Source organism: Artibeus jamaicensis, unplaced genomic scaffold (assembly GCF_021234435.1).
Source record: "Artibeus jamaicensis isolate MK-2021 breed Jamaican fruit bat unplaced genomic scaffold, CSHL_Jam_final contig_548, whole genome shotgun sequence".
Taxonomy (NCBI): Eukaryota; Metazoa; Chordata; class Mammalia; order Chiroptera; family Phyllostomidae; genus Artibeus; species Artibeus jamaicensis.
This window is the reverse complement of record NW_026521883.1, coordinates 14,712,245-14,739,561: the sequence shown is the minus strand read 5'-3', so window position 1 is coordinate 14,739,561 and position 27,317 is coordinate 14,712,245. Positions and strand designations below refer to the sequence as shown.

The 27,317-nt window shown below is 38.5% G+C and overlaps 2 protein-coding genes across 2 annotated transcripts in view; one reads left to right on the top strand and one right to left on the bottom strand.

Moving 5' to 3' along the window:
* Positions 1 to 2,147, bottom strand: part of ALDH1A2 (aldehyde dehydrogenase 1 family member A2) — a 144,385-nt gene extending 142,238 nt beyond the window's left edge. The window contains exon 1 of the mRNA XM_037151072.2: positions 2,128 to 2,147. The gene's annotated coding sequence lies outside the window, so the exon portion shown is untranslated. The remainder of the gene's footprint in view (positions 1 to 2,127) is intronic.
* A 20,369-nt stretch (positions 2,148 to 22,516) lies between these two features.
* AQP9 (aquaporin 9) overlaps positions 22,517 to 27,317 on the top strand; it is a 45,892-nt gene continuing 41,091 nt past the window's right edge. The window contains exon 1 of the mRNA XM_037151004.2: positions 22,517 to 22,865. Within this exon, the coding sequence (XP_037006899.1) occupies positions 22,755 to 22,865 (111 nt within the window). The 5' untranslated portion in view covers positions 22,517 to 22,754. The remainder of the gene's footprint in view (positions 22,866 to 27,317) is intronic.

Genomic DNA, 27,317 nt, shown 5'->3' with positions numbered 1-27,317 from the left:
CCGAAACTGTAACCTACTCAACTGTATGGTGAAACACCTGAAGTCATTGTGCTGTCATAAAGGAAAGGAGCTGCTTGAGACTTAGAAAAAGGTAGAGATAAAAGAGCAGTAACGAGTACTATGTACTTATTATTTGCCATATAGATTGTTACTTGAAAATATTCATTTATGCCTCAGAATAATGCTCTGAGGTCTGAACTATTTCGTTATAACCCCTTTCTACAAAGGAGAAGACTCATTTTAGTTTCTGAGGTGTAAAGTAGCTAATAACTGAGGTGCAAAGCAGTTAATAACTTGCCCAAGGTTCCACAGTTATTGTACTAAGCAGTGGAGGGGAATTAGAAACCCAAGCTCTCTAACTCTGGGGTCTGCAGATTCAACTCCATACTCTACTCTCTCAAAAAAAGGAATGCTCATGACCAGTGGAGACAATGTTGTGGTTCCTTCCATGGATAGATTTCCACAGTGGAAACAGGCACACAAATAAAGTAACTTTCTGAATGCCCTCCAGGACAAAGCAATCAGGTGAGAGTGCTAGACTAGTGACTGGAGAAGGATTCTGCTTAATGGAATAGCTGTGCAAATGAGCAAAGTCAATGCCAAGAGTTACCTGAAGGACAGAAGCTGGAGGTGAAAGTCAGCTTCTAAGGAACCACATAATGAAATATCTGTCCCAAAATAGATGAATTAAAAGGTTAAACTAGTTTGAAGAAAAGGAAGCATGAAAAAGAGCCAACAAGATGCAGTCATCAGATTTAGGAGGATCTGGAGCCTGGAGAAAGAATCCCTGAATGTGGAATGTGAGGTAAATAATTTCTTGAAGCCAACCAGTCTGTGGATGAAAGGAGCCATTTTTAAGGCAGCCAGTTTCCTCTGTTCTCCTCCATGTTTGCCAAACTTGCAAGAGTAATTTGGCTTCTATGAAGACTTTACTATGGAAGAGGTATGTGTTAATCAGCCAAGAGGAGTAACACATTGTAAATTAATGAACAGGCATCTCATTTATTAGCCAACATCCAGTGAATCTAGTAACTGACTCAGTCCTCCAGGGCTTAGTCACATTTGGATGAAGCAATGATGCTAAGTTTTACAGCTGTGAAGCTGAAGACAACATCCTGGGTCTCATTTGGTTCCATTCAATGGACACTCTCCTGTCATAAGAAAGTTACTCAGCCTCTTTAACATCTTTTTAGGGGCAGGAAGTTTCAGGAATTCTATGTACTAAGAGTTTATTCAGCTCAATCATTCATACATTTACCAAGTTTACTAACAATCTACATGGTTCTTAATTGGATTGAGATCATTTTGAAGACCCAAGCTGCTTTAATTAAGCTTCAGGTTCCCAGGACCTACCACAGTACTGGGCACTTATATACTCAAAAAATATTTGCTGAACTATACCACATCAACGTGGATAAGAACAATACATCTTACTATAGACAATATAGGCAATAGGCACAACATGTTTTCACATAATGGATCAGACCACTTTTAAGGCATCACTTTACTTTTCTCCATATACTAAGCAAAATAGATATTTCAAAATTGCAGATTAAATGCTCATTTGATAAATGTAATTAACTGCCATTTTGTGTCAAACTGATTATCATGTTTTTCTTCATGTCCTTTGATAGCAGACCAAATTTCAACAGTCAAAACCCTTTGCTGTCATAAAGCAAACAAAAAGAAAAGCAACCTTGCTTCATTTAGTCAACACACTTTTCCTTAAACAAATTCTCTCTGTGCACACCGCTGGGTAAACAGATGTTTTTCATCTTTGTGCCCAGATCAATGAATTGGTGAACTTAGATCATAGAGGACATGAAAGTTATAGAGTCAAAAATGCCCTAGCAAGCACACATTAGCCATGACCATGTTTTGTTCAGATGATTCAGTCAAACTAGAGCTGGTTTTGAATTTTTTCCTGCTGTGAGAGAAGGTCATGTAATGACAGAGGCAGAGAGTGGAGTGATGCAGCTGCAAGCCAAAAAATGCCAAGGGTTGCTAGCAAGCACCCCAAAGTCAGAAGAGGCCAGGAAAGATTCTTGTCTAAAGACTTCAGAGGCACTCACCTCAAGATAGTCACATCAGTGTGCTTGACCGCAAAAAGAACCAAAACTTACTTACCAACTTTTAACCATCAAACGGAAGTGAAGCTCTTTAGAGAAACTACTGGTAAGCAAGTTCAACATGTTCAGGCTTGTGTCTGGGTGCTAAAATCATGAAGGCTAACATTATGATTGCAACAAATGTACACAGTTCAAGAACCCGATTCCCAGCAACTCTATTCTTCAGCGAATGCCAGAGGTTTTATAAGCTGTTTTGCAAAGAAGAAATGCTTCAGCAGTCATTAAATAAAAGGGCAAAATGTGTGGATGTGAAATAACAATTCCTTTAGCTCTTTATATGGTCAAGGACTTAAGCATCACCTATAAAATGGAATACCCAAATTGGGAAAATTCATTGTAATTCTCTGCAAATTTATGGAATTTAAATGTCACTCAGACTTGTACTTTTATAATAACATGAAGTGCTAAGCATGAAGTTCACATTACAATGTTTCATAACTCCTACTTTTGATTAAACAACATAGTTACACAAAAGATCCAGGTGTGTACCAGGTATCAGGTACGTAATTATTCCCTTCCCATCTCCATTTGAAAATAAGAAGACTGTGAGCATGTTCCTCATTTCCTTGGAACTATTATTAACCCTCTCCGAATCTGTTTCTTGCTAGGAAAGATAGTAACAGCACCTCATCCAGTCATCATAAAAGATAAAAGAAATAATAGATGTAAATGACTACTTTTTAAGTTGTTGCTTAGTAGAAAGTAATTATACTATTAGTACTGTTATTATTTTTAGATTGGTTTGGTATATGTGTATACTGCATATCCAAACTTCCAATCTTTACAGTATTCATCAAAACCCAAATCTAAATAGACAAATCATGCTGGTGTTATACACAGAACCTTGAAGAGAGGTAGTAAGATTTACTATTATATATTTTTAAAACATGAGTTTGCTCAAAGTGTCAGCTTTGGGATTTTAATAATAAAATAGAACCACCCATCTAAATTTCTTTTCTCTACTGTTTATGTGATCATCAATTGATTGTTTACTTTGATCAATGCAACCGTCAAAGCCACTCAGCTTATATGGGGATTTGATCAATTATTCAGAGATTAATCTGTCAGGAAGGGCTACTATCTTACTTTCCAAATGGAGTTTTGAGAGTGAACTTCCATTGATAAATATGTCCTTTCAAAATACCATTTAACTCACTACCAAAGGTAAAGGTTTTGCTACCAGTGTCATGTTCTGCAGTGAGTTTCTAGATAATGGTCTGTTTGAAAACAATGGCCCTGACTGGGTAGTTCAGTTGGTTACAGCATCATCATCCTGATATGCCAAGGTTGCAGGTTTGATCCCTGGTTAGGGCACAAACAGTAGTCAACCAATGAATGTCTGACTGAGTGGAACGGCAACTGATGTCTCTCTCTTCTCTCTCTTTTTCTCTTGCCTCCTTCTTCTCTCTCTAAAATCAATAAAAATATTCTTATAAAGCTAAATCTATAAAAACATATGATTTTGTTTGAAAATTTCTAGAGGAGATTATAATATATTTTCACCAACTAGTAAATTATTTTTTAATTGTAATAATAAGACATTTATTTGGTGGGTTCACAGTTAAGGGAAACTTACCTCTAGTGTGCCTTGTGTGTCATTGGAATCTCATGGAAAGTCTATGGAGAGTTCCAGGATGTTCTTTAGGTTAGGCTGCCACTTTTTCTCTAAGAATAATGGAAAGATCACCTTTTATTTTGTCCTTAACTGAGAAGTGAATTAGTGACCACTGTTGGTGCTCCCCATTGTGCTACAACAAATATGAAGTTAGAAGAGGGCTACCTTGAAAAGAGCTGTAGAAGCAGATTCTTGTATGCTCTGTGCTTGATGGAGCAGTTTGAGTTGGGACTTGTGGGCTCTCTCTTCCCCTGACATGTGAGGACCCAGTGAGAAGGCAGCAATCAGCAAGCCTGGACAAAAGCCATCTGCTGGTGCCCTGATTTGGGGCATCCCAGTCTCTAGAAACATGAGAAATAAATTTCTATTGTGTTAGCCAAAAACAAAACAAAATAAAACAAAAAACTTGAGATTTGTGAAGTAGCTTTTGAAGGAAAGCCTTCTGATCTAGCATGCTTGTAGACATGACTGACAGTATAACCAACTGAAAGAATAACAGTTACTTCCCAGAACAAGCAGAAAGTCCCAGATTCTCAGGACTCCATGGAGGGCACACTGGACTGCCATCAATAGGCATTTGGGACTCTCCACTGGTAGAGCTCGAAAAGCATGCAGTGGACTCTTACCCCAGTTGCTGTGATAGTTGTGACACCTTCAATGCCTTTCTCAGGATATTGTGTCCAGCATCCTTGCTAGTGGGATGAAGCATGGAATGCCAGGGGAACAGACTTCCTAAATTTTTAGGCCACGATAAATGGATGGGTCATAACACTCCTCACACTGATCCCCAACCTGACGAATAGTTTAGCCCTCTGAAATACTAAAGCTGCAGTTATACAATACCAACTGTTTTATACAGAGTTGTTACTAATGCACTATCAGCAGGGCACATGTTTTTGGGGGTAATTTTCCAGTTCCAAATGTGAATTTGCACAAGATCACTCCCAGCTTGAATGATCAGCTGCGTGCATTTGGGAAACACAGGTGGCTGGGCCTGTGAAGCCCATCGTGCCTGAGGGTCATTAGCAGGACCAAGCCCTTGGCCTCTGCCTCACTCTCACAGACACCTGCAGTTCTACCACAGGAGCCTTTTCCCAACCATACTGAATTACCATGTATTCTTTATGTGAAACAGCACACTCATGAAGGAACTAGAAGAGGTTGAATAAAAATCGATCTAGAAGCCAAAATTTCAGTTTGTGACAAAATGGGATTTCTCCACTGTGCCTGAGCAATGATGGAGGGTACAGTGGATTCAGAGTTCAAACGTTCCAATTTGAATCCTCATTCTCCTATTAACTGATGGTTTTGGACAGGTCATTGCTCTTCTGTGGGCTTCAGCTTTCTTGACTATAAAGTGAGGGTTCTCTTCCCTCCCTAACACAACATGTGTTTGTTCAAAGATTGTGTGTCATGGACACACCAGTTCCTAGGTGTCTAACAGTCAACACAGTTCCTCGCCCTGTAGGCCTTCACAGTGAGAGACAACCATGTAATTAGAAACTATGATTTGTATCTGCCCCTTTCACCTCACTACACTGTTTTGAGATACAAGTAATTTATGGAAATACAAATGAAATAATTTGTCTTTGATAGATTGTAAAGACCAAAAAGAACAGGCCCAACATTCTGCCCATACTCGATTCTACATAAATATTTATTAAATTGTACTTCTACAATGATAATTTTATTATGAAATGATCTGTGTGTTTGGTAAAGACAGATTTATAGATTTTCTTAATTTATGAAAATCAAGTGTTGTACATTAAAATAAGGTGACAAGCCCTGGTGGAGTAGCTCTGTTGGTCAGAACATCATTATCGTGATAGGACAAGGTTGCAGGTTCGATCCTTGGTCAGGGCATAGTAAAGAAGCAACCAGTGAATGCACAAATAAGTGAAACAACAAATCAATTTTGTCAATCAAAAAGAGAGCCTCTCTCTCTTTCTCTTTTTTGTCTCTCTTTCTCTCCCTTTCTCGCTCTCTCCCAAATTTTTTTAAAAAGTGACATTTCTGAAGAACCTTGATGTGCCTCTGAACTTTCTCTTACCTTTTCCCAAAGGCGTACCCACCTCTCTCAATCTCTAAGAGCCACATTTCCTTACCTTAGTCCTGAAGCCCCTGACCAAGAAGTGGTCATAGGTGGGGTGAGTCTCAGGACACAAGGCAGAAGGATAAACTGGAGTCTCTGTTATGCACATTACCACTAAATTTTGTTGAAGCTGAATATTTAAAAGGTGATTTCTTGGGTCATGCAAAAGTGCCCCTGTATCATGGTGCCTGCATAAAAATGACTACATTAGAATGTCATGTAACAGAGAATTTCTTCAGAGGAAGGACTACAGGAACATTCAAATGTCATAGCACATATTATAAGATAGATACACTCCACTGCATTAAGAGTAGAATCAATTTTAAAAACCATTTTCAAGTTTTATTTTACTTGGAGGCATTTTCAAAGCATTTTATATCATGAAAAAAGTTTTAAGGAAGCTTATTTATTAGTATGATAAATGTTTACTGTACTAAGCCCTTTAGTCAATGCCAAGAAATGTAAAACATAGTTATTATTTTTGAAGAAGTTATTATCTGTTTGGGGAGAAAGACAAATTTGCGCACACACACACACACACACACACACACACACACACACACACACAAAGTACGAAGCTGTGTATGATTAAAGGCTAAGTCAGTACTCTGTACCATGAGGACAGAGGCATTTGATTCTGGGAGATTTCACTGTTCAGTGCAATTGTGAGGGGAGGATCCATGAGTGAGTTAGAAAGTGGGCTTGACCTTCAAAGGATGAGGCGAGTAGGAAAGAAAAAAAAAGATGAGGTGAGTAAGGAAATAAAAAGACAAGGAGAGTAGGATATGTGTGGGAAGAGAGGCAGAGGCAGGGCATTCCAGGTGAGGGACACCAAAAGCAAGGATTTGTAGGCAGAAATGAGCAAGGCACTTTGTGGGACCTCTATGCCCCTTCCAGATGAGATGGAATGTGTCTTGTTGGGAGGATTGACATAAATATTTGGGCAGACATGGGAAGAACCAGATTTGTGGAAGACCTTGAATATCAGTGTAGGACTTCAGACTTTACCTTTCAGAGGATGGGTAATCGCTGAGTTTTAGAAAATGAAATGTTGTAACCAAATTAAGGATTTCTCCCTCAAGGGCATACGGGGTGAATCAGTGAACAACAGAGGGGGACAGGGCACTCATTTTTCTTTTAAGAAAATAAATGGAGGGTATAAAGATTTATGATACAATGAACACCTATGAACCAAACTCCTAGTTTATGATGGACAATAAGACCATCCCTTAAATCTCTCTCACTCCTCTCATAGGCAACTACCATCTGGAGCTTTTTGTTTATAATTCTTTTGCATTTCTTCATAGATTTACAACTTACGCTTTGTTCTTAAAATCTGTTGAACAATTTTGTAGATTTTTACATAATGTAAAACAAATAATTCTTTATGCATTCTTTCGCAACATGATTTTTTGTTGTTGTTCAACATAACATTTCTGAGATTCACTTTTGTTGTTCAGTGTAACTGTAATTAATTAATCCTTAATACTTAATCCTAATTAATCCTAATAATTAATCCTAATTAATACTTAAGTATTGATTAGCATCTGGGTTGTTTCTAGTTATTTTGCTCTAGGAAATAGTGCTACCAGAAACTATGTTGTGTATTTCCCTAGGTACACTTAGTAATAATATTTCCAGGATGTATTTCTTGGTGTGGAATTGCTGGGTCATTGAATATGCACACATTCAAATTTATTAGATAATGCCAAACTAAATTTGGTTTCTAAAGAAGGTTATATCAATTTGTATTGTTACCATCAATACATTGGTGTGGCAACAGTTCTATGTCGTGCTGGCCATTGCTATTATAACACTGTTTTGTTTTTGCCAGTCTGGCTAGTATAAAATGTTATCTCATTGGGGTTTTGATATCCCTTTGTTCAACTGCTAGCAAAGCAGAGCATATTTTCGTGTTTATTGGCCATCTGGTGGTTTCTGAAGTGCCTCTTCAGTTTTTGCGTATTGGGTTGCTTACTTTTGCTTTACATGTAGGAAATTATAGTCCTTTGTCTGTTATATGAGTTGCATGTACCTTCTCCCAAATGTCTTTTGACTCCCTTTGTGTTATCTCTCAATAAACATTCTTTAATTTTAAGGCAGTCAAATATATCAACATTTTCTCCTATGGTGCTTTCGGTTTGGGTCTTATTTAGGAAATCTGACTCTGTGCTGACAGCAGGACCTTGAATGCTCAGCCTATAAGTTTGTACTTCATTGCATCATTTATTGAAAAGAGAAGAGAGAAAGACAAAAGACACCAAAAAGATTTCTAGGAATTAATTATTACAAGCCCCAAATATGTTGAATACAACTTTGATTCAAGTTGAGACACCACAAATCTCAATATCTGTAACTTTCCCATAAGTAATTTTGAGAATAGCAAAGTACTTGAGTAACATGCCAACTTAGTTTATACAGGTAAGAGGGAGGACTAGCAAATAGTTTCATATCACTTTCAAAAATTTAAATCATATTTATTCTTATTCTAAATCTTGTCTTCAGAGGTAGGTGTTCATTGTTTATGAAAAAGGACAAAAAACATTTCTGCAATATTTAGAGGTTCCTTTTCAAGTTCCAATGACTGTTGACTTGTAACGTTGAGAAATTAAATCATTGTTAAAGGAAAAACATTATTTATTGTTGAATATTGTATTTGTACAGTAAAGCTATAAATTATAATTGCCGTAAAAAGTTTTTATTTACTTACTACCTGCTGATTAATCTGTTACTATGACTTTATTAATGTAATCCTCTTTAAACTAAATAGACTATAAAGATTCACTTAAAGTCAGGAATACACTTGTATAGCTAAAGGCTTTCCTTCTTGTGAAAAGTCACATTACTAGTAAAATAAGTAAATGACTCTAAAAGATCAACAGAAAATATAATATAGATCTATTTTTTATTCAAAAGATTGAAAATTGAGCTATGGGTAAAGATATGACAAAAATATGAAAGCAAAGGTGGTAATATTAATAGTCCATAAAGCATAATATAAAGCCCCCCAAAAAAGCATTTAAAGGTTTAAACTTTCAAAGTTGTCTAAACTTTGGTGTCTCTGGGCCACACTGGAAGAAGTGTTATCTTGGGCAAGACATTAAATACATTGTGACATGTAATCACAAAACATCTCATAATGTTTTAAGCAAATTAATGATTTTGTGTTGGGCCGCACTCATAGGCATGCTGAATCATACACAGCCTGTGGGCTATACAGTGGGCACCCCTGGTAAAAAGAACTGTTTATTTTGATGAAAGATGTACCTCATAAAGAAGTTGTAATAGTCATGAACATTTATGCAAAAACAATTATTAGAGTTCAGTCAGAGAAGCAGAATAACACGTATGTGTTACATGTACATGTATTTCTGTATTTATATGTATATAGCCATGTATGCGTATATGAGGTCTGTCCAGAAAAAGTCCAGCCATTGTTAATATAACAAGAATGGTTTGTACAACATCAGTGTAACCTGGCAGCCAAAAAAGTGGACTGAAATGCACATGCATGAACAAAGATGACTTCACTGTTCTAGTCAGCGGGGGTGGCAGACACAGTTGAGTGAGCATGTGCACTGAGTGGCTGCCACATCCAAAATGACTAAGCAAGTGGAGCAACAAATTTGCATTGAATTTTGTGTGAAGCTTGAACATTCCTCTGTGGAAACTATTTGGATGATTCAGAAGACCGCAGCCATGGGTGACTGGTAATTGGCAGCTTCATCATGACAACATGCCTGCTCATGCTTCATGTCTTGTGCAGAGTTTTTTGGCAAAACATCAAATCACCCGGATGACTCAGCCCTTCTACAGCCCAGATTTGGCACCCTGTGACTTCTGGCTTTCCCCAAAACTAAAATCACCTTTGAAAGGGGGAGATTTTAGACCGCTGATGAGATTCAGGAAAACACAACAGGGCAGTTGATGGTGACTGGGAGAACTGTGTGAGGTCCCAAGGTGCCTACTTTGAAAGGGACTGAGGTGTCATTGTCCTATGTACAATGTTTCTTGTGTCTTGTATCTTCTTCAATAAATGTCTCTACTTTTTAAATTACATGGCTGGATACCTTCTGAACAGACCTCATCATATGTATGTATGTGTGTGTATAAAGGTATCTATTAAGGAATTCGACTTTATGTAATTGTGGGAACTGTCCTAACAGCCTTTTCTAAGACTATTGTCTTCACATCTGATGCTGAGGCTTTGAGGACTGCAGGGCAGGCTGCCATGAAGAGAAGATGAGTAAAAAGTGGCAGAGAACAAGAATAATTTGGAATCTACAAGCACAATTAGAAGTTCACATAGACAGACTAACCCCTGCTGAAAACTCTGTAGGTTCTTATTGCTTCTTTTTTTAAAAAAGATTTTATTTATTTAATTTAGAGAGAGGGGAAGGGAAGGGAGGGAGGAAGGGAGAGAACCATCAGTGTGTGGTTGCTTCTCACACGTCCTCAACTGGGGACCTGGACCATAAATAACCCAGGCATGTGCTCTAACTGGGAATCGAACCAGTGACCCTTTGGTTCTCAGGCCAGCACTCAGTCCACTGAGCCATACCAGCCAGGGCTCTTATTGTTTCTGACCTTGAAGGTAAGAATATGCTACAGAAGCTGAGGCACTTCATGGAGTTAAACACACCTAGTGCAGGATTCAGAGGAGCTACTGGCGGATCCAGAGGAAGGTGGAGCAGTTGCAACAGGTGAGCCTTCAGACAAGTAACAATATGTGTGAGCTACAAAATGGTTGCTGCTTCAGTTCTGTCCTCCACACCTTGTGCAAGAATTCTCTGGTGGCTCACCCCAACCAGACATATGCAGAAAAGGGAATTCTGAGAAATGCATTCAGCCTAGCCAAGATGACACATTACGAAGTTTATATGGTATATAAACAATATACCGTAGACATATATTAAGTGAATCTTCCAATAATATAAGGAGAATTTCACAAAATCACTATCAAATTGGAAGATCTGAACAAACATTACTCAGAATTTGTTGGTTAAGTGTGGTAGACAGAGGTCTAAGGCAGTCAGTCCTCAGGTTCCCTACCTTCTGGTGCACATATACTCTCTATAATCCACACCCCTTAAGGGAGCCAGACGTGGAAGCATAATGAGATGTCACTCCTGTGACTACACTATGTTACCGGGCTGAAGAGATTTTGAAGGTATAATTTAGGCCCCTAGTTGACTTTGAAATAAACAAGAGGTTTTCGTGGGTGGGTTTTATCTAATTAAGGGAGCCATTAAAATGGACTGGGCCCTTTCTAAACTAAGAGATTTGGAATTCTGAGAGGACCAATGGACAGGGTCACATGGCAAGGACCTGAGGTTCTGAGAGTGTATTGGCAGTACAATAGAAACAGTCTCAACAAGCTGAGGTGAGTAGAAATGCATTTGCTCTAGCTGAGCCTCCAAATAAGGGCATAGCTGGCCAGCACTGTGATTGTTCAGCCAGTGAAATCATGAGCCGGGGAATCTTTTATGCCATGCCAGATTCTTGGCCCATAGAATCTGAGAGATAATAAATTTGTGTTGTTTTAAGGTGCTAAGTGTGTGGTAATTTTTTATTCAATAATAGAAAATCAATATACTGGGTACAATAAAATGACACAAATTTAAATAAGTATTCATCTTCACTAGATGAAAATATAACTTTATGTAATGCAAAGATATCCTTCAAAAGTTTGCAGAACATTAAAAACCTTGATTGTATATCAGGCCACAAATATATTTACCATACATTAAAAAAAATTGAAATCTTTGTATGAGACAGTCTCTGAAAACTGTACAGTAAAGGAAATAGTAATAATAAAACTTTTTTGGATACTGTGTTTTTAAAAAGCACAATGACAAATAACTAAAAGAAATCAAAAGAAATGATGGACTTTCTGAGAAGTAACAATGAGGCACAATTTATCAAAATATGTTGGTACAAAACTAAAGCAGTTCTCAGAGGAAATTTCACAACCTTAATTACCTCTACAAGAAAATAAAAATAAATTAATCAGTCAGTAAACTTAAAGAAATAAAAATAATGAAAGAAATTCAAATAAGTCAGGAGAAAAATATTAAGAAAAATAAGATATTCATTAATTTTAAATACAACAAAACTATAATTGATAAAATTGAGGCATGTTTCTTCAAAAATAACAATAAAGTGATACACTTTTGGCAACCGAGACAAAGGAGAAAACAGAGGGAATATTAGTAAATAATGTTTGAAGTGAAAAAGGATACTTTAAATTATATGCCCCATCTGTATTAATAAGTTTAAAAATCTACATTAAATTTATAAAATTTAAAGAAAGCATAAATGACTAAAATTCTCTTAAGACCTATAAACAACAATAACTAGAGTAGATATTAAAACATTTTCAAAGATCTACTATCCAAAGAGGAGGTTGGCTCATAATTGTATGTAAATGAAGCCTATTGATTTTCAAGAAACAGATTATTCTTGGGTTATTTAAATTGTTTCATAAGATAGAGAAATATGTAAACCTTCCCATTTTATTTACTCATGACTACTATTAGTCTGATATCAAAGTCTAGGAAATAAAACACGAATCACCTATTTATAATTTTACTTGTAAATACTCAAGCCAAAAAATAAAAGACTAAATATTTGAAAATTAAAATAAAGCTTAACTTATTTATAACATAATGAGTAACAGAAAATTTTTGAAATGCAGTATCTTTGTTAAATATCTAATATCTGTTCCTGGCTTTTTAAAAAGATTGTATTTATTTACTTTAAAAGAAAGGGAAGAGAGGGAGAAAGAGAAGGAGAGATACAGCACTGTGACAGACACATGTACATCAATCGGCTGTCTCCCACAGGCCCCCAAGTGAGGACCTGGCCCGCAACCCAGGCGTGTGCCCTGGCAGGGAACTGAACTGGTGACCTTTCTGTTCACAGGGCAATGCTCAATCCACTGAGCCACACCAGCAAGGGTCATTCTTGTTTTTAATGTAACATTTCTCAGTTTTTGAAAAAGTCTAAAATAAAACAAAATTCTTAGTGTAAGTGGGAAACATGAACATTTAATGAATGGACCGCTAAAGGCATTGTTTTTAAATTCAAGAACAAGACAAAGATTCCTGTTTTTATTATTATGAATCAACATTTTTATAATGATTTCCATGCATACAATAAGGCAAGAAAAAGAAATAAATAGAAGAATTTAAAAGGAAGAGAATAAATAATGATTATTTTATACTTCACATTATTCTACCTCAAAAGTCTGAGTAACCAAATGAGTTTGGCTTTTCAGTATCAATATTAACAGAAATCCCATTCAAATTGGCCTTGAAAATAAGAAATAATATTGGTTTACATAACTGCAAGCCCAAAGATGGAGTGGCCATCAGGGTTGACTGATCCAATAATTCAGGGATGTCATCAAGGACTAAGGTATATCCTGTCTTCATACCAAGTTAGTCTCTATGTCACCATAATGACAAGGCTAGTTCCCCACAATATTATGGACCGGTGTCTGTGAAAGTTGGGGCCGTAAGCTTCCTCGCCCTTTCTGGGGGATGACAGAGAACTGGATTTTTTTAACCTTCAGAGAAGTGAGAGATTCCTTTCCAAAGCCCCATAAAGCTTCTTCTCAAACATCATCCACAGAGATTAGGTGATATTATTACTTCTGAACCAGCCAAAGTTTCAAGGGACAGAAAGTGATTCTGATAAGCTTATGCTAATCAGTGTTTACTACTAAACCAGGATATAATCTGAGTTCCACCCAACACCTGTAGTTGCACAAGAGAAAAGGTGGGTGTCCCAGTGAAAATCTGGTGCTATTAGAAAGAGGGTTTAATAGATACCAAATAGGCACTAACGATGTTCAGTAAAATATCAACTACAAACCTATTTGAAACTATAAGAAAGTTCATTAAGATTGGGTAGATACAAGACATACACACAGAAGCAGAGATTTGCTTGTGATGACCAATTAGAAAATAGAATTAAAAAGGTCTCATTCTGTTCATTTGCAGAGTTCTACACTATATATCATAATGTATTCTATAAAAATTAAAAACAAGTGTAAAAAGTAAAGTCATGAAAATAATGAATAAAATATAGGACAAAATTTAACATTTTTGTAATTTGGGGATAGAGCAGATCTTTCTTAGCATGAATATTAAGTTGGAAACCTTATAGGAAATGTTTGTGAACTTAAGTACCTAAATTTTCTAAAGTTTTATATTGCAGTCAAACACCACAATTTTAAGTGAAAGATAAATGATTTACTGGAAAAATCATTTGCTACCTATAACATAAAATAGTCACACTTTTACATTCGTATATTGTAAAAAGTGACAAAATTAATAAATAAAATATTGAACATCATAGATGAAAAGTGGGCAGAAGACAGAAGTAAAAAAAGGTATAAAAGGAGAGCTAACACATGAAAGATGCTCAGCCTTATCATTAACCAAAGAAATGCATACTAAAACAGTATTTTTTTAACTGTTGGATTGGGAAAAGTTTGAAAGGATTTACACTAACCAATACTGAAAAGAATGGGAGAAATAGGTACTTTTAAAACATTTTATATACATAATCTTTGATCAGTAATTCAATTTCTAAACAGTCATGCTAGAAGATAATCAAATATATACATAAAGATGCTCATTGAATGGGGAAAAATTGGAAATAATCAACTGTCTATCAAAAGAAACTTGTTTAAATTATGGCACACCTGCCCATTGGAATATTACACCACCGTTAAAAGCCCGAGTTCCACATTGGCACAAAAAGATGCATGGAATATTTTAAGTGGAACATGTACTTTAGCATATATATTATAATCCCACTTTTGGAAATATTGGAAATATTTATTTTTGGAAATAAAAAGAAATATTTATATAGACCTACTGAAAAAAATTCTGGAGGGATGTATTCCAACCTGTTAACTGTGGTTATCTCTGTGCTGGGACTATGAGACTTATTTTGCTCTAATTTAAATACTTCTGAATTGCTTTTATTTTTTTCTCCATTTAATGTAACTTTTTGCTCAAGGGGAAGTAGTTATTTCTTCCCAAAATATAAAACAAAGAAAGTAGAGGAGAGAGATAAAATGGTTACCATGAACTGAATGTTTGTGTCTCTGCAAATCTCATAGGCTCATGCCTTAATCCCCGATATTGTAGTATTTGGAGGAGGGATCATTGGAAGGAAATTGTTTTTGAATGAAGTTATGGGGGTAGAGTCCCCCTGGTAGGAGCAGTGTCCTTAAAAGAGGTTACAGAAACCAGAGCTGTCTCTAGCCATGCGAGGATACAGTGAGAAAGTGGCTATCTGCCAGCTAGGAAGAGGGTCCTCACCCAAACCCAACCGCACTGGCGCCCTAAGACTTCCAGCATCCAGAACTGTGAGAAAAAATCTTTATTGTTTAAGTCACCCAGTCTATAGGTCTTGTAGGCCAAACTGACTCAGATAATGAAATTTGATGTAAAGTAACGTTGAAGAAATATTTTTAAGAATAGGTAAGATTTGAGCTTGTTTTAGAAAGAAGCCAATGTCGGGAGAAATTTAGGAGGGTGAGGGGAACATTATTCACCCAAGTTCCCGGAGAGGCTGGGACAGTGCACCAGTATCAGGGCTAACTTTAGAAAGAAGAAGGAAGGACAAAAGGTCAACATAAGTAATAAAGTTAGGGTATTTTTTGGAGCAGGGACATAAATGGCATTATAGTCAATGAACCCATGTGTTTTCCCAATGGATTGAAAAAAAAGATCATTAGCTGAGTAGGAGGGCTGGGGCTGGGAGCTGAGCAGTACAGAAGAGGTATATTGCTGCTACATTGAATGAAATAGGGCCTGGTATCTGAATTGTGCTCGTGAGATTCCTGAGCTTCATCCCAAATCTACCAAACCACAGTCTCTGAAGTTTAACTAAGGTTATGGGAGCACTGCCGATTTGAAATAAGGTCAGTTAACACACTTACATGATATTTTCCAGCATTATTTCATGGCCTGGGAAGAGAATATTTGAAAAAGATAAATAACTGAGTATACCCAGAGTTGGGCCTTAGCAATATGGGTGTGGAACTTAAGTGGATGGGTTGATGGGACTTGATATTCAAGTAAGTGAATCATTAATTTGGGTAATCACAAGGTAAGAAGGGAGTGGAGAGAGAGGAGTTGGACTGGAATTTATGAGGAGGATGTAAAGAAGATTTGGAAGGTCAGAGAATGAGTGAAATGCAAGAACTAGAAGTTTTTGTCAGTGAAATGTGTTCTGGGGTAAAAGATTTTGAAAGAGGAGATGGTGAAACAGTCCCAACAGTAGCCAAGAAGGGGAGGAGCATCTGAAATAGAGTGTAGATAAAGTTGACCTGAGTATAAGAGGATGGAGAAGTGAGGTCAGAGGGTGAGATGGTTACCCTCATGAATACCAGGCTTGTTAAATCTCATGAGTGGAAGCAAAGGTGGTGGTTACTCAAGACCAAACTGGATAGCAAAAAAAGAGAATATTAGGGCCAGGGGCAGAGTCAAGGGGAACCAAGAAGCTGGCTAAGCTAGACCTGGAGATTCAGCATGGCACTACACCTACAGGAACACAATTTTAAACTGTTGGTGGCAGGATGAGTCAATATCTTGGCAATGGACAGTGACCTCTCAAATGTGTATGTGATGATAGCTGGAATTTTTAAAATACTATTTTGTTGATTATGCTACAGTTCTCCCCTTTGTCTCTACCCAGTGCCTCCTACTCCTTCAGGCAATCCCCACACCATTGTTCATGTCCATGGGCCATGCATATAAGTTCTTTGGCTACTCCATTTCCTACACTGTACTTTACATCCCCATGGTTATTCTGTAACTACCTATTTGTTCTTCTTAATGCCCTCACCTCTTCACCCATAATCTCCCTCCCCCTCTCATCTGGCAACCATCTGGTAACTAACTTCTTTTCTCTTGCTGCTTTTAAGAGTCTCTCTTTATCTTTAACCTTTGGCATTTTAATTATGATGTGTCTTGGAGTGGGCCTCTTTGCATCCATCTTGTTTGAGACTCTGAGGGACATGCATGTCTATGTTCTTCACCAAATTAGGGAGGCTTTCTTTCACTATTTTTTCAGATAGATTTCCCATTCCTTGCTCTTTTTCTCTCCTTTTTAAAGATTTTATTTATTTATTTTTAGAGAGGGGAAGGGAGGGAGAGAAAGAGGAAGAGTAACATCAATGCGTGGTTGTCTCTCATGTGCCCCCTACTGGGGACCTGGCCAGGCACGTGCCCTAGGTTGGAAAATCAAACCAGCAACCCTTTGGTTTGCAAGCTGGCACTCAACTCACTGAGCCACACCAGCCAGAGCTGTGCTGTTCTTATTGCTTCATTATGTTCCAAATCATCTATTTGATCCTCAGCTTCATCCACTTTACTGTTGTTTTCCTGTAAATTGTTCATTTCATTTAGTGTATCCTTCATTTCTGATTGAATCTTTTTTTATTTTGTTGAGGTCATCACTAAGCTCCTTGATCATTCTTATAACCAGTTTTAAACTTTGTATCTCATATTGCTAGTCCATTTCATTTAGTTCTTTTTCTGGAGTTTTGATCTATTCTTTCATTTGGACCATGTTTCTTTGTCTCCTCATTTTGGCAGGCTCCCTATGTTTGTCTCTATGTATTAGGTAGAGCTGTTTTGACTCTATGTACTAGGTAGAGCTGTTTTGACTCTATGTATTAGGTAGAGCTGTTTTGACTCTGTGTCTTGGTAGTGTGGCCTAATGCAGTAGGCATCCTGTAGGGTCCAGTGGCACAGACTCCCCTATAAGCAAGCTAGGTACTTGAGGTACACCCTTTGTGTGGGCTGAGTACACCCTCTTTGTATATTTGAGTCTTGGTTGCTGTTGGCAGATCAATGGGAGGGATTTACCCAGGCCAGTCAGCAGCAAGGACTGGCTGTGATCATTGACCACCAACCTTCGTCTTCCATAGAGAATCAGCTGTGCAGGGGCAGGGTCTGTAGCTGTCCATGGGGTGCTCTAGCCTTAGGGTTTCCTAGGTGGTGCCCCACCTGTGCTTTGTCTGAGGCAACCTGCCTGAACTATAAAGCAATCTGAGATGGCTGCTACTAGTGCTGGGCTTAGAGGTTCCCAGTTGAAGCCAAACTGACTCTAATCTGACTGCTGCTAGGGCACACAGAAGCCAGCTGTTGCTCGTTTGATAGGATTTAGGAGCCAATACCAGTCATTCACATGGAAAAGCAGCTTGGGTGGGCCTGTAAATTGAGTGGGGCAGAGCCTCTGGGAATCTCCAAGGCAGGTCAAATAGTGTTAGCCAGGTTGATGGAGTCTCAGATATGGCACCAGTTTACCATCTCTGTGGGGGGAAGGGCTTAGCAAAGGGACAATGGCCTCTGCTCACCTTGATGCCAGACACTTCAGTTTCTCCCTGTATACCTCTGGTGCCTTTCAAGCTGCTACCCCAGAGCTGGAGCTCAGAGGGAGTGAGTGTGAGTAGGTGAATCTGTGTATGGTGTGTGGGTGCTTTAAGAGGAATACTTGGGGATCCAGCAGTTTCTCCCACTGACTTGATCCCCACTGGATTTTGCAGCCAGAAATTTTGGGGACTTATCTTGCTGGCATTTGAATCCTGGGCTGGTGGGCCTGGTGTGGGTCTGGGACTCCTCACTCTCAAGATGTGCCTCCAAAATATTTAACTACATGGGTGTTGAATCAGCCTGTTCTGCATCTGCACCCCTTCTACCAGTCTGGATGAATGTGGTTTTGATAGGGGACTCAAGAGTTGGAAAATTTTAGTTTAAGTAATAGCTAATAAGCTTAGTAATCATCGATGCATGTAAAAGCTTTTGTTCCAGGCACTGAAGGTACTTGACTCCACCTTGACTCCAGGAGACCATAGCAGTTCCACCTTTGTTCCTTAGGAGAATTATAAGCAATCAAGATGGTATCTGAGCCATTGTACTCCAGGGTGGGATGACCACCGCCCAGGGCAAGAATGCTGAAGATGTTTTTTTAATCCAATTAACTTTTCCCTGAATTTCAAAACCCCTCACCACACCTTGTTTAGTCCCTGCAATAAAAACCTTGGCTGGGAAAGAAAAGAGAAGATGGTCTGTTAGGGTATGAACTCCCCATCTTCTCAGATCTCCAGCCATCTGAATAAAGTGCCCATAAAGATTCAATTCCTGTCTCTGCTTATTGGGTTTGGTAGTGACAGGCAGCCCAAACTCCAGTGTCTTTTCCAGTTTCAGTTTCTCTAATTCTGTAGTTGTCAGGCTTCCATTCAGCTCAATTTCTGACATTTCTGAGTGATGATTGTTCTATATTTTAGTCGTAATTTTGATGTGGTTGTGCAAAGAGGCAAGCCATGTCTGCCTATGCTGCCATCTTGACCAGAAGTTCTCCAGTGGCTGGAATTTTGGTTCAGTACTTTGCATATACTTCTAATTTACTATTTGATACATTCATTTGGAGGTCTTTATCATGTGGATGATAAAATTCTTTTAACAGTAGAGATCTTTCTTCCTCGTATTTGAATTTCCACTATTTAATGTGCCTGACATTGAAACCAAAAAAAGCCAGTGTTCATGCTGCCTGTCACCTACCAGACCCAATAAGCAGAGACAGGGATTGCATCTTTATGAGTGCTTTATTCAGGTGGTCAGCAATCTTCAAATACAGAAGGTTTGTACTCTAACAGACTGTCTTCAATTCCATTTTAAATTGACCCTTTTTATAAGGAGAAGAAAACTGTAGGCAAGGGATTGGGAATTCAGGGGAAAAGTCAGATATAAGCTGTAGCATTCTTTCATCTGTGTCCTGGGCAGTGGTCATCTGACCCTGGAGTACAATGGCTCTGATACCATCTTCACTGCAGTTCTCCTGAGGCACAAAGGTGGAACTGCTTATGGCCTCCTGGAATCAAGGTGGGTCATGCCTTCAGTACCTGGAACAATAGTTTTTCATATGCATTGATTTCTAAGCTTATTAGCTATTACCTAAACTAAAATTTTCCAACTCTTGTGTCCCCCATCAACATGTGATAAATACTCAAAAAAAGGTTTTTCTGGATAAAAACATGAAAGAAGTTAAATAGTCCCATATTTCCAGTAGGAACTTTGGCATGAGAGTGGCTTTGCAAATGTCTTTTCCCATGTAGGGGGAGATGTTATTCATTCACTACCTTCTCTGGATGCTTTTGAATATTTTGTTTGGTGGCTAGCTGGGGACTGTAGGTTATGTTTGATGATGAGTTGTTCATGGTGACAGAGGTGAAAAGTGTGACCATTGTTTGAAGATAGAATATAGAATAATAAAGATTTCATTCTCTTCTACCTGAGCACCAAATGTTCAGCCTCTGCTCTCTTCAAACTCTCTCCCTACATAACCTTATCTTTATTCATGACTTTAATTATCACCTCTATGCATGCACAGACCTACCCTCTGAATCAAAACCCATATTATTTGCTGCCTGCCATCTTCTCTCAGGAGCATCAGAGAGCCCATGAGGCTTGCCCTGCACAAGCAGAATACATGACCTTCCACTGCAATCCTGGTCCTCTTCCAGAGTTTGCTCTCCATTTGCTTACCACCTCTTCCCAGCAAGCCATCAACTTTGATGAATCCTTTTCCCTCACCCAAACCATCAAGACTTTCAACTTAAGATATAAAGAACTCTTGAATTGTTCTATTTCTCTCCTTTGTCAAAGCTACCACCCAGTCCTAGATTTCTGTAATAATCCACAATGGGCCCACCTATAAGCACGTGAGGACCCCTCCAATCCCCTCTCCAATCTCACCAGCCAGGGTGATCTTTTCAAAACTCAAATCTGTTGGTGTTAACCATCCTGCTTAAACCACCTCAAAGACTTATTGATTTTGGCCCTAAACAGTATTAACAAGGCTCAGTAAGGTCTGTGCCCTGCCCACACTTCAGGCTTATTTTGCCTCACTCCTGCACTTGCTCTGGGAGCCAGCTGCAATAAGATTATCTCATTGTTAGATAGGCAACAGTACTATTTCCATCTCCAACCCCCAAGGCCTAGCTACATGCTCTTCCTTCTCCAGTATCTGTCATTTACCCCTAAGCTTCCTTCTGATCTCAGCTCAGATATGATTTCTTTGGAGGAGCCATGAGAAATCTCTCTGACAAAGAGAAGTCTCCCTGTTATGTTCACTCATGTTCCCCAACCTTATGGCATACATCTTAGCCCTGAGTTCATGTTTCTGTGTGTGCAATTATTTGACTTATGTCTGTCTCTCTCAATAGATTCTTCATGAAGGGCAAGAACCCTGTGTTTCTGCTAAGTGTAGGGTGTGGCACATAATGGGTATGCCATAAATACTTCTTAGATGAGCCAACAAAGAGACCAAAATAAACCTCTGTCTGGTATTAGCTATAGTCACAGCAGTGAAGTTTTGATTCCCTGTTTCATTCTCTAGGGCTTGGGAGTAGAGTGGTTACAATGAACTCCTCTAGGTAATGATAACCACGATAACTTAACCAGCAATTATAGCCAAAATGCTTTATTCTTGTCCTGGCTTTACAATAAAGGGTGTGTCTTCAGGCAAGATATACATTTTTTAGTCCTAAACTCTGTTTTACCTACGGATTAGGTGTCTCCTTTTGCCCTTGAACTTTCAACAGCTTTCTCCAGACCGCTCCTCCTTCCCCTCCAGCCTGCCTCCCCAGCTGGAAATGTCTGCTGGCATAAAACAAAGCCAGCTTCTCGGCAGGAGGGCTGGAAGAAATATGGGACTGCCTTTGTATTTAGAAACAACTGCTCAATTCTATTTCTTCAGACGAACTCGTTTTGAAAAAAATGAGGCTTGAATATTTGACATGACAAGAAGTTAGTTCTCAACACTGTTCCCTGAAAGGATATAATTCATCAAACTGAAAACCTAGAAGCCCAATTTATGTGTATTTTCCCACTTTCTTGTTTAATTGGAGTGGCATACATTCAGACTGATCTCTTTCTAGCACAGTGATCTTTAAGCAGTATGAATTTTTAGGCTGCTATTTTTTATTTTTCATTTAATTTGCCTATATATTTTATGGTACATATAAGGGATAAAATTGGTTTTCAAACTGGAATGTTTCTCTGGAAGGAACTCACCAAGTTGCCTTTTCCATCTTTCTGATTCTTAGATCCCAAACTTCCTCAGGAAATGATGTCCGATTTCAGTGACTGAGGAAGAGACCCCATCCTAAGCTACAGACTTGCAGTGGTCTGTCCGTATGTTAATCTCTCCATCTCTAGAATGGACACAATGGTTCTTATCACTCTCAGGTGTGCGTCATTCAATCACTGATATGATATTAAAAGAAAACAAGAGTGATTTATCTTACAGAAAGACACACCAATATATTCTTCATGTTCTCCAATTTGCATGACAATCTCTTTCACAAAAGAACATTTACACAGATGTATATACACCTGGTTTGACAATTCCGAACTGCATCCCAACCATCCTCTTCCGAATAGTTGAAAGAAATCAGAGGCTTGCCATTGTGTAACAGAAATATCCTCTGGACGGGAGCCCATCGCTGTGGTTTGGCAACACAAACGGCACGTCCCTTTTTTCATCTCTTAAAAAAAAAAAAAAACCCAATCCATCCAGGAGAAAGTACCTTCAGAATAAAGGTAATGATTAATCCACCAGGCAGAAAAAGTATAAAACGATTCTTTTGGAATTTCAAAAGTTTTAACTTGCTAATTTAAATAAATAGCAGCAAACAGGGAGGGACAATTTCAACAGAGGAGGATTAAGTCACGGGCTATCACTGGGACAGTGTGGAGTCAAATAATCTCATCAGAGATCTCAAGGAATTTATGAGCAGTTGTCAAACTTCCTTTTTCCTGTGTGAGTGAAGTAGAGATCAGAAGAAGCAGGTATTGGCGGAAAGAGTGGTCCTTGGAGAAGACACACGATGCAGCCTGAGAAGAGACAAAAGAGGAAAAGCTTCAAGCAGAGACTGGTCCTGAAGAGCAGTTTAGCTAAAGAAACACTGTCTGAGTTCTTGGGCACACTTATAATGGTCGTAAGTACTTGCTGATTTTCTGTGTTCCAACCAGTAATACCTCCTCTCTACTTAGCTGGTGGTGGAGAGTTTTGTTTTGGTTTCTTTAAGTTCATCATCAGATTTATCTCTTCCAGGAAGCAGCAAATTACTTCCAGGTTGTTTGGCTACTTAGTTGTTTCAGTGTTAGGCTTCCATTTACTCATTTTGTTTGTCCACAACAGCTGGTAGGAGTCAAAGAGCCAGAGTGAAGTACTTTCTTCATTTTAGAGATTTGCTTGGACTCGAAGATGGCTTTGTGGTTAATGTCAGGCACTAGAAATTTTTTCATTGATTAATTAATTTATACCTTGCTGTTTCCCACAAACATTGAAGTGACTCGATCACTTGAAATAAATATTGACAGTCAATAAATCCATTGGCAAGAAATAGGTCATTTATTTCAAGTCCTTGGCAAACAGTGTGTTGACGTATCACTGGATTTTTAAATTGAAAATTGCACTAAGTAGAAATAGTGTTCTATACCATAGTGCAGTTTTGGCTTTGCTTCACTTTTTCTCTCTAACTAAAGCTAATCTCTAGAGATCTTTAATTAGACAATTACAAGAACTTTGTATGTTTATAAAGGAGGGACTGATTCTAAATCTCTTGAGGATTTTATCCAGAGATCTGCTCAGCTAATAATAAAAAACTACAAAGTGTACTTAAGTGGAACCAGCTCTAGGTTTTGACCCTGCGCATGTTCCTATGTATTCAGGATCCTGAATTTTCAGCTGGAGCCAGACCATTTGTGAACAGAAAATTAAATCATTGATTATTCTCATGTGTAGCTACTACTGATTTTAACTTGCTTTAAAAAAATCGGCTCAAGGATTCCCTACTCCAGGTATAAATGATTTCATTTTTCTTGAGGATAGAGAGAATTGCCCATGAACTTTGTACATTAAAAGCTCTTTGGTAATGTACATCATGGTGACTATAGCTACTAATACTACATTGTATATGTGAAAGTTGCTAAGAAAGAAGATCTTAAAACTTCTCATCATAAGAAAAAATATAACTATGTGTGGTCATGGATATTAATTTATTGTGGCGATCATGTGATTATATACACAAATATCAAATTGTGATTTTGTACACCTAAAACTAACATAATGTTATAAGTCAGTCATACCTTAACTTTTAAAAAGTTATTTGCTTTGGGTGAATGTATAGTGATTTAGGAGAATAGGGAAAAATTGAGAAACAAATGCGAACTCAAAACATTGAATTAGTGTAAAATGAGAGCACGTCATATTTTCTGGTGTCTGGCAGCTTCTTTTTATCTCATTTACTCAAGTATTTTCAAAGCCTTATGGGTAATTCCTTACACACCTGGGCTGACCTCACATGATTAAGTAGGGGAGGTTCTGAAGGAAAAGAGACATAAAATCCCAGGATTCTTTTGATTCCAGCCTTTGGGAAATTACCCTCAAGGAGACAGAAACCCTCAGGGCAGGTTACTTGAGGAGAGTGGTTGTCACCACTAACTGACTTTAGCTCCACAGTAAACCGTGGTCCAGAGAAAGTGAAGTAAATTCAATCATAGCTCTGAGAGTTCTGCAGAAAACAGAGGAGGAAGTGAAGTAAACTTTCATTTTGCAACCAAAAAAGTTAAAACTCTATTTCTTAACAAGAACTTCTTGCATAATCCCATCCCCTCTGGGCTGAGTGATTACTTTCAGCCACTCATTATTCTACTGTTAAAAAAAAAAACAAATGAACAAGATTCAACAGCCTGAATGTGAATATCTGACTGGCTTTATTAAGCAGTTCATAAATCAGGCAGTGTCCCATGTAGCAACTGAAGGGCGGTCCGAGGAATTGTACATAAAGGAAGGTTTTAGAGGCTGAATGAGGTGGCACTCAGAATTTAGAGTGGATGATTTCATGCAAAGCCCCTTCCTCTAGGGTAATGCAGGGGATTATGAGGAAGGTTTTATAGAAAAGAAATGACTATTTTGGGGCCAGGACACGTCTTCTTTGGGGGAAAAGAAGGGAAGGGTTATTTTCCCAAATATTTTAAATATTTATTTTATGTATTTATTAGAGAAAGAGGAAAAGAGGGAGAAGGAGAAGGAGAAGAAAAACTTTGATGGTTGCCTCTCGCATGCCCTCCATTGCAGACCTGGCCCTCAACCCAGGCATGTGCCCTGACTGGGATTGAACCAGCAACCTTTTGGTCTGCAGGCTGGCACACAATGCACTGAGCCACACCCACCAAGGTGAAGAGAAGGATTTTAACCTGCAGATTTTCTCTTCCTATGTATTGGGGGGATCAGAGAGAGTCCGCAGGACAAATTACCTTACGGATGTTCCCCAGAAAATTCCAGACTGGTTGATTAAAATTATGGTTTAGGGAGAGGTTGAAACTGCAATTAAATCAGATATTAAATCTAGTTTTGGCCCTGGCCAGGTGGCTCAGTTACTTGGAGTGTTGTCCCACACACCAAAAGGTTGCAGGTTCAATTTCTGGTCAGAGCACATACCTAGGTTGAGGGTTCAATCCCCAGCTGGGCATGTACTCAAGGCAACCAAGTGATGTTTCCCCCATATGTCGATGTTTCTCTCTCTCCCATTCTCTCTCTCTCCATATCCCCAGGTGAGGATTAAAAAAAAAAAAATCTAGTTTTGGTATCATGATGCCATTTTGGGCTTATGGTTTTCTCTTAAAACTAGTCACATAATTAGCTCTGTCTTCCCCTAGTACTCAAGGTGGAAGCTAAAGAAATAATATGTTACTAATGTGCTGTATTTTCCCATGTGTGATGCACACCTGTGTATAGTGCACACCCACGTTTTTGGTACACACTTTCAAAGAAAAAAATTCCATTTTAATTTTTTATTTGATTTTTTTAACTTATTTCTATTTAGAAATAAAACCAATGATCATATTCCAAGATATTGTTTTGCATATGATATTGTTATTGCTCTCTAGAGTTATACTTTTAACCCATAAGCATAAATAAAAGAATTAAAAACATTTATATAGATACAGAATTAGTACTACTCATGTATAATGCACATCCTTATTTTTCCCTAAAAATTTTGGGCGAAAAAGTGCACATTATACATGGCAAAATAAGATATATTAAAAATTTAACCTTTGTATGTTCTGCCTAATGAAATCTGTGATTGCGGTTATAAACTTGAATGCTGTTGAGGTCCTGGGAATGTGTAGACAAGAAGTTGCTGCACAACACAATCATTTCTTGATCCATAAATCTATGTGATTTTCCCCAAATATTTCCAAAGGAATTGTCTGCTTTATTAGCAAATGTGCATCTTGCCTTGCTTTCTCTAGTAAAAAGCTTTGATAAGGCAGGGAGAAAAGGGAGCCTTAGAAAGATGGCAGAGGGCAGTCATCACTCATTAGTCCTTCATGTTTGTGAAGCTGGTTTTTCCCCCAGACCCTGGGAGTCTGAAGTCATTCCCCCCACATCAAAACAAAACAAAACCCTTCTCTTAGGGAAAGCCACTCAAACTCATTCATACCTGTTGGCACCAGGGGTTAATACTTAAGGGAGTGGTTGCACAGGGCTTGTAGTTTGCCCACCGCTAGGTGCTCAGAGCTCTCCACCTGATGACCCTCTGCACCTGGCCTGCCATCTCTACTCTGCTCATGCCTATCGACCTGCCTACTACAGACCCACTGTAGCATAGAGGGAAGAGACAGTCCATGAAAAATTCTTAGTGAACAACTAAAAACAACAATAATTATATTATAAGCCAAAGAACTAGCTTGAATTTGGCTTTTTTTAGGCACTAAGATAGGTAGGTCTTTTGACCTTTGCTAATGTCATGAAGGAGGTCTGCAGTGCATCTTCCTTATCACAGAGAAGAGGTTTAGAAGCCTTGAGCTGCAAAGGTAGGGACCATGTAGTAAGTACCTCCATTTGTTAGCTTTGGTGCATACATGCGTTTAATCCTTACAATAGCTGCTATAGGAAGGCTTTATTACCCATAAACAGATAGAGAAATGAGGGCTCAAAGAGGTGAAGTAACTGGCTTTGGAATGAAGTGGTCTCCTTTGTCCAGCCCCGGTGACTCTCAGATGAAGGAACAGGGACCCACATACTCACAACACTCTGTCAAATGCTCTTCCTACCACACAGGACATCAGAAAGGCCCTCCACAGTCAATCCCACCTATTTCTAATTATTTTCTTATGATTTATGTCCTGTACACAGCCTTTCATGGATATGCACTTCTGTACTTGGGCATTCTGTCACAGCAAGAAAGTCCAAATTTCTAAAATCTGAATGTGCAGAAGAGCTAAACATGGGGGGTCCTTGCCCTGTGCCTTTAGTGGGGTATGAAGAGGCCATGAAGCAGGACATTAAAGTGGCATGGTTCTCTCCCTTCAAACAGTGATGATGACAAAGGACAGTGAAGGGCTTCATTAACATTGACTGAGCATACTCTTACACCAAG